The sequence below is a fragment of the Staurois parvus genome, unplaced genomic scaffold, assembly GCF_062004578.1.
Source record: "Staurois parvus isolate SC_StPar_1 unplaced genomic scaffold, SC_StPar_1.0 ptg000448l, whole genome shotgun sequence".
Classification (NCBI taxonomy): Eukaryota; Metazoa; Chordata; class Amphibia; order Anura; family Ranidae; genus Staurois; species Staurois parvus.
Genome location: NW_028318244.1, coordinates 1,412,406 through 1,427,169, shown reverse-complemented (window position 1 = coordinate 1,427,169; position 14,764 = coordinate 1,412,406). Strand labels below are relative to the sequence as shown.

At 43.7% G+C, this 14,764-nt stretch overlaps 1 protein-coding gene across 1 annotated transcript in view; it reads right to left on the bottom strand.

The window, feature by feature from the left end:
* Positions 1 to 611: 611 nt before the first annotated feature.
* The window catches only part of LOC149453540 (uncharacterized), a 109,845-nt gene continuing 95,692 nt past the window's right edge, over positions 612 to 14,764 (bottom strand). The window contains exon 7 of the mRNA XM_089688170.1: positions 612 to 4,081. Coding sequence (XP_089544296.1) covers positions 4,046 to 4,081 — 36 coding nt within the window. The 3' untranslated portion in view covers positions 612 to 4,045. The remainder of the gene's footprint in view (positions 4,082 to 14,764) is intronic.

The window sequence follows — 14,764 nt, the reverse complement described above, 5'->3', positions numbered from 1 at the left end:
CCGGTCTCCCCGGACCCTGCATTCACTATATCCGGTCTCCCCGGACCCTGCATTCACTATATCTGGTCTCCCCGAACCCTGCATTCACTATATCTGGTCTCCCCGGACCCTGCATTCACTATATCTGGTCTCCCACAGTACACACAACATGGAAAGGCTATTATTTTAGTAAATATAAACTGCTAAATACCTTTTCTCATCAGCGGTATATAGCAGTCTTGTTATATCTTTGATTTTTCAAAGCTTGTAGGAGGATTTTCACTCTGCTCTGATTGTCCTATGAGGCTGTATGACCCCTGACCCTCTGTCTGGACAGTGCTGATTAGCCCTGTGCTGATCACATGCACCCTCCCAAAGAAAAAAAAACTCTAGCAATACACACCAAACTGAGCATGTGCAGCATGTTCTCAAAGGCTCTGTTTTATGAACAGATGGATTGGTGACAGTAGAAGAAGGGGAGGATTAGAGAAGACAGGATCAAACAGCCTTTTTACACAATGCAGAGGATTAACCCATCAGGTTCAACAATGAGTATAACAAGCATGCTTTACTGCATATACAGACTGATGTTACTGTTGTGGATTTAGTAACACTAATAAAATATTCCAGACAACGTTTGATGCTTTTTTTATTTTCGGATTACAGCCGAATATTTGTGCTTTATTTTGCAGATAGCAAGTCCTGTACAGAAATCTAAAACTCTATAAAGGAACGCAGATTGCAGGTAGATACAAGTATACAGCCCATATGGAAGTGATCCATCCTGTTCAATGGATATCATTTTTATTATAGTAACATGATCTGCTAGGAGGTGATCATGAAACACATTGTGTGCTTGAAGCAATTCCGTTCCAGCTTGGCAAACAAACTGCTCCTTGTGTTCCCCAATTTCTCTTGTAGACACAAAAAGAATGTAGGAGTTCAGAAAATGTAATTCGCAGGAGAAAAATCTTCATGTTTAACATCCTGGTCACACCAAACCCTCTTTTTACGTCTGAAGGAAAAGAAATGTAATCTCCAAACACGGAAAGGTTTCTTCACAGTGAGAGCTGTGAAAATGTGGAATAGACTCCCTCAAGAGTTGGTTCTGAACAGCTCAGTGGATTGCTTTAAAAAAGTCCTGGATTCTTTCTTAGATACACAGAATATAACTGGATACTAACATTTATAGGTAAAGTTGATCCAGGGAATATCTGATTGCCTCTCAGGGGATCAGGAAGGAATTTGTTTCCCTGCAGGAGCAAATTGGATCATGCTTTGCTGGGTTTTTGGCCTTCCTCTGGATCAACTGTGGGTATAGGATTATAACTTTTTTTTTTTAATGGTTGAACTGGATGGACTTTTGTCTTTTTTCAGCCAGACTAACTATGTAACACCTCAGTCACACCAAACCCGACTTTTTCACTATTTCCCCCACTGACACCAAGAGTGGACATAATTCCTCCCTATGACACCAATGATGGGGCACAGCTTCCTCTGACATCAATGATGGGTCAATACTCCCCCCACTGACACCAATGACAAGGAAATATTCTTGCAACTGACGTCATCATGGGTCACTATTCCTTCCACTTACACCAATGATGGGGAACTATTCTTCCCACTGAGGCCATCATGGGCACTACTCTTTCCACTGACAACAATGATGGGGCACTATTCCTCCCACTGACACTAATGACGGGGAACTATTCTTCCTACTGACGCCATCATGAGACACTATTCCTTCCACTGACACCAATGACAAGGAAATATTCTTGCAACTGACGTCATCATGGGTCACTATTCCTTCCACTGACACCAATGATGGGGAACTATTCTTCCCACTGAGGCCATCATGGGCACTACTCTTTCCACTGACAACAACGATGGGGCACTATTCCTCCCACTGACACCAATGATGGGGAACTATTCTTCCCACTGACGCCATCATGGGACAATATTCCTTCCACTGATACCAATGATGGGACACTATTCCTCCCACTGATACCAATGATGGGACACTATTCCTCCCACTGATACCAATGATGGGGCGCTATTCCTCCCACTGATACCAATGATGGGGCACTATTCCTCCCACTGATACCAATGATGGGGCACTATTCCTCCCACTGATACCAATGATGGGGCACTATTCCTCCCACTGATACCAATGATGGGGCACTATTCCTTCCACTGATACTAATGATGGGACACTATTCCTCCCACTGATACCAATGATGGGGCACTATTCCTCCCACTGATACCAATGATGGGGCACTATTCCTCCCACTGATACCAATGATGGGACACTATTCCTTCCACTGACACCAATGACAAGGAAATATTCTTGCAACTGATGTCGTCATGGGTCACTATTCCTTCCACTGACACCAATGATGGTCAACTATTCTTCCCACTGAGGCCATCATGGGCACTACTCTTTCCACTGACAACAATGATGGGGCACTATTCCTCCCACTGACACTAATGACGGGGAACTATTCTTCCCACTGACGCCATCATGGGACACTATTCCTTCCACTGACAACAATGACAAGGAAATATTCTTGCAACTGACGTCATCATGGGTCACTATTCCTTCCACTGACACCAATGATGGGACACTACTCTTTCCACTGACAACAACGATGGGGCACTATTCCTCCCACTGACACTAATGACGGGGAACTATTCTTCCCACTGATGCCATCATGGGACACTATTCCTTCCACTGACACCAATGATGGGGAACTATTCTTCCCACTGAGGCCATCATGGGCACTACTCCTTCCACTGACAACAACGATGGGGCACTATTCCTCCCACTGACACTAATGACGGGGAACTATTCTTCACACTGACGCCATCATAGGACACTATTCCTTCCACTGACACCAATGATGAGGAACTATTCTTCCCACTGACACCATTATGGGGCCCTATTCCTCCCACTGACACCAATGATGGAGAACTATTCTTCCCACTGACACGATTGTGGGGCCCTATGCCTCCCACTGACACCAATGATAGGAGCACTATTCCGCCTGCTAATACCAGTGATGGGACACTATCCCTCCTCCTAACCACAGGGGTGCTATGTATTATCTAATCCCAATCCCAGTCCGGACCTCCTAAAGACTGAACTGGCCCTTTGTTTAGAAAGTTTGGAGACCACTGCCCTAACAAAACATCCAGTGTGCATGCAGCCTAAAAATGATACTTCAAGGTGAACATAGCTTGCAATATCCAGAAACCATATAAATCCACTTTGTGAGCAGTGGATGCCATCGCAGACCCAGGTATTATATAGTAAAAGTAGCAGTGACATCATCGTTGTACTGTACATAGACTATGCAGAGAGCAGAGCTGTGGGAGGGGCTCAGAAGACCTCACCTACTACAGAAAACAACAGGAGGGGTGGAGACCAGACCAATCACCCTGCACATAGAGAAAGAGCAGCATTGAGTGGTCTTTATACAGGAAAGTCTCACACTGGATTATTGCACGGATCTGGAAGAAATACTCTTGTACCTAGACAATATTGCTTTATCCTGGATTTACGTTTTCAGTTATGGCTGGGCTCTGGTAAATCACTCACTTAAAACATCCAGCTGAGTCGGCCACCATCGGCCATGCATGAGATTATGTCTGGGCATAGAGGTGTGTGCAGGACAGATCTGGTTTGACCATAAATACGAATGTTCATGGAAATATGACACAGCATGGAGACAAACTCCAATAAAAATTTACAACAAATTACAAAAAAAAAAAAGAATACTCATTGATAATACAAAAATATCTTTCCTTTCAAAATACATAGATTTATATTATGTTACATTTGGTTTCCTTTATTTTATTCACATTATGTACAGTCAGAGCAGCACTCCAAGTAGCCATGGTGAGGCCATCCCGAGGCAGTATGTGCCAAGATCATGCTTTTCAGCCCCAGGTGAAATGTCTTCGAAACCAAGACCGTGTTTTCTACTAGTGCTGTACAGCAATCAGCACCAAGCAGGAAGTTGTTCCTATGTATGCTGTCCCTTTAAGTAGTGAAATTTCAGCAAGATCAGTCCTCCATCTTGATACATGTTTCCGTATTGTCCTGCAGAAAGTAGAGTATGGGTTACTTGGACATAGGTGTATTGGATACTTAGGAGGTCTATTGATCAAGATTAACAACTTTTCATGCAAGATTTACATACATTTACAAACATTATGGTCCTGGACTCTGTTAACCCCCCATGGTCCACTTTTTGGGTGGGTGTGCCAAACTAAGGCCCACTTTACTGGTGGGTTTAGCCCAAACATCAACTCCTAATATGCAGGGAAAATCCCACCCCACCAACTTTATGGGTTTCTCCTCACCAGACCCCACCTCCTAATATGAGGGGAACTTCCCTCTCTACCAACTTTACAGGTTGCTCCTTAACCAAACTTCATCTCTTAATAAGTAGGGAACTGCCCACCGTGCCAATTTTATGGGATGGTCAGCCCAGATCCAACCTCCTAATTTGCGGGGCATTGCCCACCGTGCCAAGTTTACGAGGTGCTCCTGACCAGGCCCTACCTCCTAATAAGCAGAGAAAAAGCCACCCTGCCAACTTTATAGGATGGTCCTGCCCAGACCCCGCCTTCTAATTTGCAGGGAACTTCCCACCCACCAATTTTAAGAGTTGCTCCTTACCAGATCGCGCCTCCTAATAAGAAAGGAATAGCCCACCTTCCCAACTTACAGGTTGGTCCTGCCCAGACCCCACCTTTAAATTTGCGGTAATTGCCCACTCCACCAACTTTATGGGTTGGTCCTGCTCAAGTGCACCACTTAATATACGGGGAAGTAAATTATCCCATGGGGTCAAATGTTCGGGTGACTACTAAGATGGTAACTCCCCTCACTTTGGAAAATTTCCTCTCATTTCATGTTCCATCTCCTGAGCAGAAAGTAAATCTCCCCAGTGAAATGAGGACAGCAAAATAAAATGGCAGCTCTGCTTTCATTTTCTGTCTTTCCACCTAAGAGTTGGGGCCTGTGTATATGGACTTTTGTTAGTCTAGAACTGCTTCTGCCCCCCCACAAGTCAATGGGAAAGCAACAGCAACTTGAAGCAGATTAATATAAATTAGAAAGAGGTTAACTGTAGATTGGATTCACTTGTTAATGAATTCTGAATGATCTCAGAGGTGTCTCAAACTGTTCTCAAGTGCAAGCAAGAGCCCATTGACACAGACCCTTACTGATTTGTATTCCTGGTGATGTCTATTTTGCAAAAATGTTGGTCGTACTGTAATCCCTGTGTGCTGTGTTGTTTTGTGGATAAAGGGGGCACTTATAAGTCTAGAGAATTGAGTGGGGCAGAGCCTTGGTCCTACTGGCCATGCCAAAGTAGACTTAGGAAATTCCCTCATGAGGGTCATTCTGTTAACCATATGACACAGCCAGGTTCTTATGTCTTTAGAACATAATGAGTTAGCAAAACACAGACTGCCTGGACTGCCCCATCTAGCTCAGCAGCTTGGTCCTATGGAATTGTCCGTACGTACCATGATGGAATGATTTGGCTAGCTCAGCAGCTTGGTCCTATGGAATTGTCCGTACATACCATGATGGAATGATTTGGCTAGCTCAGCAGCTTGGTCCTATGGAATTGTCCGTACATACCATGATGGAATGATTTGGCTAGCTCAGCAGCTTGGTCCTATGGAATTGTGTGTACATACCATGATGGAATGATTTGGCTAGCTCAGCAGCTTGGTCCTATGGAATTGTGTGTACATACCATGATGGAATGATTTGGCTAGCTCAGCAGCTTGGTCCTAGGGAATTGTCCGTACATACCATGCCTGAATGATTTGGTCAAAGGACACAACCTGCCAAACTTAGACTATGTTGAGAACAAAGCTAGAGCCATGAGACGTGTTCAATCCTGACCACCCAAACATTGAGTGACTAGGTAAACATCAGTGTTTTATCCTAACTAGTCACTTAGAAGGTCTAAAACTATGTAAATTGCTGCTATACGGACTCTGTATGGCTTCCTTTAGAACATGAAGGAGCCCCATTGCTTGCTATGGTCAACAGTTCTTTGTGACACATGACATGTGTGCCTCATGTCCAGGATGAATTATATTTTTTGATCGATGGTGCTGCATTCAGGGCCAGAGCCATTTCAGCATTGTCCTACCACAAGCCGCATTCTGCCCCCACAGATCTATCCAGACAAGTCGTTTCCAACAACTCAAGTTATATTATTAAATGTACTGTACATACCTATAAAACATTAATTTCTTAAAATGTGTATCTGAAGGCTTTCCAAAATGCAGATATTTAAAGAAAACTGTTGAAATGAAGAACTATGTTCACCTCCCCCTTCCCGTAAATCCTCCCACAACCGTATCACCTTTCCACAAATCCTGGTCTGGCAGCCCTCCATTGAGAAATTAACTTGAATTCTTTTGTTGCACAGCTATTTCCTCCTAAATGATATCAAGCGACAGATGTAAATTGCAATATATAATATTAATAAAAGCCAGCATAAAGGTGGAAGTGATTCAAGCATGTGTAAACCACTAACACCCTACAAAAACTGGGTGCAGAATTACATACTAGTAAGTAGATAGTGTCATGCTGGTGGGATAGGTTACCAAAAGTCTAAACATCTGCTCAAAACTCCCAAGGCTTGTCATCTCCCTGGCCTAGCTATAACACCTCTTTCACGGCTGAGAGTGATGATTTCTACACACACGTAGGGTCAAGAGTTTTCTGATGCAGATATGGGCAGCCCATCTGGAAAAGATTTGGGTATCCATGGCAATGACCACATGAGACAAATATGGTTTACGGATTACCAAGACAGAGGACCATAGCGTGTGCTAGGAGTACTGCATCGGTTGGAGGTGACTTTCTAGCATAGCAAAAGACTCCAGGACTCCTCAACTTTTTGTTTCTAGGACAAACCTTTCCAGGTAATATAAAGACTCACTCCAGGCAAAAAAAAAAATGACTCCTGCAGTGGACACTACAAGAAGTATATGATTGTCAAGTATAGGAGAAGAGGATACGGCAGACTTATTCCATGCTGCGGGGCTGGTCCCCTGAAGCCTCCTTTCCTTGGCACTCCAGCTGGTGGTTGCATATTGACATCATCAAGCAATGTAGAACCAATAGTCCTGCATTGAACGTGAGGATGACAACCTAGAACGTCAGAACAGGAGATCATCAGAGCATATCTTAATGAAGTTTAGGGTACATATTACACCTTAGTCCTCTACCCATAGACTTAAGGACCATTTAACTCCTGGGGGGAGGGGGATGCTGCATGGGTATTTTTGTAACAATCCCAGAGCTTTAAGAATAACAGGTAAATATGGTAAGCAGGGTCAAGAAAGAGGTCCTAGGATGTGCTAAGAAGACAGTAATAGTTGGAGGAGATGTTCATTTATAGTAGAGCAGGTTCTTACAGTGTTTGTAAACCTGGGACATGAAATATTAACAAAGCTTATCTTCCTTTGGTGTGTACTTGTCTCAGTCCAGAGCACTCAGTGTCATTTCTGTCTACTGCTTCGTTCCTCTGCTATCAGCATAAATCACTTCTGACAAGTTTTCCCAACACCAAGAGAAAAATAGTTATGGCAATGGGGAAGGGCCTCCAGCAGATAGGAGGGGGGTCTCTTCCCACCAATCAGCTCTCAGAACTCTCCTCACTGACCTTTGCAGTGTGTCATTTCAGCTCTCTGCCCCTTTTATTCTGAACTCTCCCAACCTTTATACAATTCTGGATTTTGAACAGACGTAGAGAAGAGAATACTACAGATAAACAGGTACAACTTATGTAGGAGGATTTGTTTCATCTCTATTACCTGAGGCCAGTCACTTCACTGGGTATATGAGAGGGGTTACAACCACTTTAGGATTCCTCATAATTTTGCATAGGTTGGTTAGGGACGGAGTTGGAATCTGCTACAAACCTTTTAATTTAAGAAAGACAGACTGAAGGATATGTTTGTAAGAAGAGCCAAGACAGAGGCTGCCAGCGTGTACTGCAATGGCTGAAGACATACTGTAGTACAATAGTTGCTAAAAGGTTCCCTATAATTTTGCTAACATTATCTGAGCTTCTAGGACAAACGTAGTATCCCTAGAGCAGCTTTTCTTAACCTTTTTACACCAAAGGAACCCTTGAAATAATTTTCAGATCTTTTGGAGCCCCTGCCTAAAATTAATTCATTGCTGGCCAATGGGAAGAACACAGTGGTGGTTAGAATGCCACTTATACAGACAGCTAAAAAATATTATTGATATTATGTAGCTGACTCTGCCATGTGGTGTTGGCCCCTGAAGGTATGCAGGTGCCATTAAATAGGAGGTCAATCAGCCATAGCTTAAGGAATCCTAAGAAAATTCTGGAGGAACCTCAGAGCTCCATGGAACCCTAGATGAGAATGGCTGGCCTAGAGTGATCAAAGTAATGTAGTGTTTGAAGAGAACTTTCTGGCATAATAGAGTAGATGCTAGAAGGTTCCTCATATTGGTCTGAAGACTGGTTCTGGACAGAGTTCCTAAGACAATCCTTTTCAGGTAGTGTAGGAAAGACAGGCCATGAGATATTGTTGTAAGGAGTGTAACACCCTGCAGTAATACTGGTTGCAGGATGTTAAGAGAACACAAGATGGCAGTATCCTGTGATTCAGGTACATGGACTCTATTGAAGAAGAGCCTTGTTGGACTTGTATGCTGGTAGCAGGGCTTTGATTTAGGTGAGCAGTGAAAAGACTACATTTCCAAGAGGAGCTGGTTAAGGGGTGGGAGACTAAGGGGTGGGAGCACATAAATACTGAAGCGCGGGAACCGGAAGGCAGGAAGTGGATGGTGAGAGCTGGAGAACAGGAGTGTGGAGGAGGCTGTGCGGGACACTGCAGTATCATGCTGGTTCAGGAGAAGCAAGGAGGATGCACAGACTGCTGGCAGCACTGAAGAGCAGGATGGACAACCCTGCAGGCCAGCAGATGGAAGTGCTATCATCTGCATTGCTCTTCAACAGAGAAACCAAGGGAACATGGGGCCTCCCTGCTGAGCGAGACTATCTGCTACATTACTGAGGCTACAGACCGAGTGAGAAAGTTCCATACCCATATTAGCAAATAACGTTGCTAATTTCAATTGCCCCCGCTTCAATTCAGGACACTTTGTTTCACAGTTATTCATACTGAGTCCTAGATTGACCAGCCTATCCTGCATTGCGGCCTACTGATTACCGCACCATACATATTTCAGACCGCAGGACTTCGCTACAATCTATGCATCCTGCTGCCAGAATTACATTAGTTTCCAGCCTATTTTCACCCGAAAGGAACTGCTTCATCACACTAATTTGCTATCTTTTGATGAGGGATCAAACCCTGCATCTCAGTGAAGCTTAGGTCCCATGTACACGGGATACTTCTGAATGATGGAAACTGACTGCTGGAAAACGTAGGTTAAAAAAAGTTTGTTTAGCCGCGTTTGCATACCGCGTTTATGAGCGTTTGCGTTTAGAAGCGCTTTTTAAAGCTAAGCACAGGAGAACCTCCCAAATGCCCAGAATGCACTTAAAAGTGGTAAACTATTAACTATTTCAGACTGTTTCAGAGAAATACAGAGAGTAGAAGCAGAGGCAGCAGTATGTGTTGAGATTAGTTTAGGTGTGAGTTGCTCATTAACATTTCTTTTGTTTCCAAGGGTGGGAAAGGTGTCTGGTGGAGGGTGTCATTAAGGCCACCTAGCAGGGGGTCTTCATGAGGAATTTGAGATGTGAATGGTCATTAACATATCTTTTGTTTCCAAGGGTGGGAGAGGTCTGAGGTGGGAATTGGTCATTACAATGCGTGACAAGCTTGGTAGGAACATCCTGTGTTCAGTGTTTTCTCCATCTGAGTACCTTAAAAATGCTTTGCATGCATTTTTCATGATAAAAAAAAGGCTCTGGACAGCATCAGGAACTGGAAGAGTTAAAAATAAAACTTGCAAACGCTTATAAAAACGATTTGCTGCGTTTACAAGTGTTTTGCGTTTGAAACGTGGATAAAATCGACAGCTGAACGCAAGTTTTCTGCGTTCAAAAAAAGACTGTAAACTCAAATGCCTGTAAATGGCTGTAAATGACGATGTGTACATGGACACATAGGAAAACATTAGGGAGAGTTCAGGGGCTGCTGAAAAAAACGCTGAACAGCCCCTAAACGTGAGTTTATCAGCTGCAGTGTACATGAGCCCTTATTGTTCATTCCCTGTGTTAAAGAGTTATTTTTTTAATTCAACATCCCCTAATGAAGGAGTTCTCTTCCCTCTGTGTTTGCATTATGTTGATGGAATCTTGCTTTTGAACCAGGAAGGATCTGAACCTTTATGTGCACCAACTAGGGCCCCATCATTTGGACAACTCTGTGTTAGAGACAAATAAATAAAAGGGACATTGATGTATTTATTTAAAGAATCCAACCCCAGAGATAAACTCATTCACAAGTAACTGAGAACCAAGTGTGAGTTAATTTGACCATTTATTAGTATTTTTCTCTTCCAGCTCATTTGGGGAAAAACATCTCAGAAGCTGGGACTGATGTTAAATTCTGACTTTGCAAGGCCTTCAAGAATTCATGTGCACTGCAGCTGATAAACTCACGTTTAGCGTTTTTTTCAGCAGCCCCTGAACTCACCCTAATGTTTTCCTATGTGTCCATGTACACATCGTCTTTTACAGGCAGTTGAGTTTAGTCGTTTTTTTTGAACGCAGAAAACTTGCGTTCAGGAGTAGATTTTATCAGCGTTTCAAATGCTTGTAAACGCGGCTAACCTCATTTATAAGCATTTGAAATTTTTTTTAACTCTTCCATTTCCAGATGCTGTCCAGAGCCTTTTTTCATCATGGAAAATGCATTCAAAGTGTTTTTCTGGTACTCAAGTGGACCTGGTACACCATACTTTGAGGTTTTGCATGAAAGAAAATATGTCAGACACTGCTTCAATAATTTCTGCACAGAAATGAGCTGGAATACATCCAAACACCACAGTTGAGTTTACAGTTGTTTTTTTGAACGCAGAAAACTTGCGTTCAGGAGTAGATTTTATCAGTGTTTCAAACGCTTGTAAACGCGGCTAACTGCGTTTATAAGCGTTTGCGTTTGAAATTTTTTTTAACTCTTCTATTTTCAGATGCTGTCCAGAGCCTTTTTTCATCATGGAAAATGCATGTAAAGCATTTTCCCGGTACTCAAATGGACCTGGTACACCATGCTTTTAGGTTTTGCCTGAAAGAAAATATGTTAGACACTGCTTGTGACATAAATGTACAGATTTGAGTAGATAAGATGTGACCTGTAGAAAATATGTGTCAGGAATGGACTTGCCAATAATGGTGGGACTCACCTGCCTTGTGGGCTGCAGTACCAGGGCTGGCCAGCGGGTGCTCTCAGCAATCAGTGACTTATCCCTGCAGTCAGCCAAACACCTGAAGCTGATTGCAGGGGTTGTATTTAAGGAATGGCCAGACTCACAGTCAGGGCCTTGGTGTGTGTTTTTCCATGGGCCCCTGTATCTTGTATCCTGTGTTCCTGTTCCTGTTTCTGCCTGACTTGTTGCCGACCCTGCCTGATCCTGACCTCTGCTGACTTCTCCTGTTTGATCCCTGGCTTGTGACCCTGACCATTCTCTTCCTGACCCTCTGTACCGCTCTGCCCGTGAGTTACTGAACCCAGCTTGTGACCCTGACCACTCTCCCGCCTGTTCCTGGTACTCCGTTTGCCCGTTTGCTACTGACCTGGCCTGCCTGACGACTCTTGCATTGTATGTATTGTTATCTGTAGGTGGTTTGGTTTGTTTGCACTGTGTTTATGTTTAGTCTTGCACTGCGTTTTGTATTGTTAGTCTTAATAAATTATATTGTTTATACCATATCTGAAGCCTGCGTTTCCCTGTGTCAGTCCACACACCTCTGGTCATACCCGGAACCCTGACAATATGAAAATGTAGATTTAGCATTCCATGTTATAATAATATAAGATGTGTTCAGAATTAAGGCAGAGGCATATGGTCACCCATTAGCATCTGAAAAGAGACAGACCTTCCTCAAGCTGGAAGTGACACCTGGGTGCCAATAAGATTTGGCACCTTCGGGGAAACCTGGAAGGAAACGGCTGGAGACAGGTTGGCTTCATGACACAGCGGGAGACCAGAGCTTTGAAGTATATCAGTGGATCAAAGGAATATGTTTAATCTCTCATAAAAGCTAAAGTATTAGTTGCAGAGAGATGAAAATACTTCCTTCTGATTGGGCACTCTGTAGGCTACATCTGCATGTAAAAAACGTATTTGTGGCCTATGTAGAATACAAAAAAATGCAGGAAATGGTTCTGTGGCGCCGGATCGCGACAGCTGAACAGTGATTGGTACTGTCGCAATCAGACTGATGCGCCGGTGTCGGAAATTCAATCCCTGACTTGGTGATTCAAACCGTTCCTGGTCCAATCAACTTTGGGCATTTCAGGACCCAGAACATCCTGTGGTTGGGTACAGGTACACCCCCTAGAGTCAACTGGCCAAGGACTCATGTCCAGCCCACGTCCATATTCCCATAAATTGAGGACCCTGAGGTATGGACATGGTGATTCGTATGGAGCCCGTCTTTATTGATTGACGGATCGCGGACTTTCTCTGATTTGCTCCAGTCGCAGAAAAAAGTAAAAGTAAAGGTAAAAGTTTTATTTCTGTTTTTATTCCCTTTTATTTTATAGCCAATAGTCAATTGTGTGTCTTCTTGCATTTCTTGTATTTTCTATAACTTTTTATACTTTGTACATATTTTATGCACTGCCCACTTTGGGATATTAAATCATAAAATTAATAAGTGACTTCTGGGTACTTAAGCGAGCTCATATCTCCGGAGAGATTAGATTGTATTGTATTTTAGTGTCTTTAGATGCTCGGTCAAGTTCATTGCCTATCTGTATGCAATTGCACTGTGTGTTGGCAGATTGCGTGCAGATTGTAAAGGTAACAGATCTGCCAGACGGAGATCTGTGTGTGTGTGGTGTCCCAACAGACCGTTCTGCGGATAAACTGTTGGGTGGTGGCAAGCTACCGTTTGTGGTGTGTCTGGTGTGGGGGTTTGTGGACAGTGGAAGAGTGATTAACTCCGGGATTCTAGCTTGTAGGATAGCTGGAGGAATCCTAGAAGGGTGTGTGATTGCTGGGCTGCTCCTCAACCCTAGTTAGTGCATCAGATCGTATGTAAAATTTGTATCTGCCAGTGTGTGGTCGGCCGGCTGGATTGGAGTCTCCCTCCAGTGGTAACCAAGAGGTAGTGCGGGCTGTGAAAGTGTATCATGGCCAGTCTTATATACTTTATATAGTTAAGTCCCCCTTATTCCCTCTTACCCCAAGTCACGGCCGCACGTGCGTGCCTCGGTTAGCTAGTCGCTGTGGGCGTGGCGTGTGGGTGAACGGTGACACTGCTGCAATAATTTCTGCACAGAAATGGAACACATCCAAACATCACAAGAAAAAAAAAAACAGCTAATCTCAACAAATACTGCTCTCTCTATTTCTCTCAAAATGTCTGAAATAGTTAATATTTTACTGTTTTTCAGTGCATTCTAGGCATTTTTGAAGGTCTCCTGAGGTTATCTTTAAAAAAACACTTCAAAAACGCAAATGCTCATAAATGCGGTATGCAAACGCGGCTAAACAGACGTTTTTATCCTACGTTTTCCAACAGTTTCAGAAGTGTCCAGTGTACATGGAGCCTTAAAGTAATACTGTGTTACTACACTTGGTTGAATCTCAGAGAGTGTTTGACTTTTATCCCATGCACATGTACTGGTATCATTGTGTTGTGCTTGTATTTTATATATTTTGACTTTTAAATAACCAAAATACTAGTTCACCCTAAACTATGTGTGTCGATTTCTATGGGTAGAGTCAAGGGATCCTCCTGGCCAAAGGCTGAGGTGGTGTCAGCAGGGGTCAAGCTTCCAAAGCTAGCAAGCTCGGGACAGAAGGGGAACCTGGAAATACTCAGCGGCCCTCAGAGGATATTTTTTGGCATTGCACATTAAATGCTAGAAGTTTCCTGGTAACTTTTCTGAGATTGGCTAGGGACAGAGCTCTTAGGACAAACCTTTCTAGGTGATTTACGTAGGACAGACCAAGGGATACAATTGTCTTCAGAGGTCCTGCCATGTGCCAAGAGTACTGTGGTGGTCAGAGAAGACCTTCTGACCTTCTTGAGATTAGCAGGACGCTGATATTCTTAGTACAAAAGTATTCATCCAATTTAAAGACCCAAAGACCCACATTGGTGTCACCCATTGTCGTAAAGAGAGAATTGAGTAATGTTGGGTGCAGTGGAGTTAAACAACTCCTTGTGCAGGAGGACACAGTGGGAATGTGGTCATCAGAAAACCAGACTAGGCTAAATCTAAGAGGCGACTGCAGAGACTAACTCTAAGCTGGGCACTCCTCACTTCAGTACAGGGGCGGACTGACAACTCATGGGGCCCCCGGGCAATAAGGGATCATGGGGCCCCTGTGTCCTCGCCCACACCCAAAAAAGCCTATGAAAGGTACCAGGGGCATCTCATGGGGCCCCCTACTGACCCCGGGCCCTCGGGCACTGCCCGAGTGCTCGAATGGTCAGTCCGCCCCTGCTTCAGCATTAAATGGATCAGTGAGTGGATGTAAGTCGAACTGTAAAAAGCCAAATACAGGTTGCAGCCTTTTGTATGGGAAATAGCACGTACCCATATGCCAAGTCAG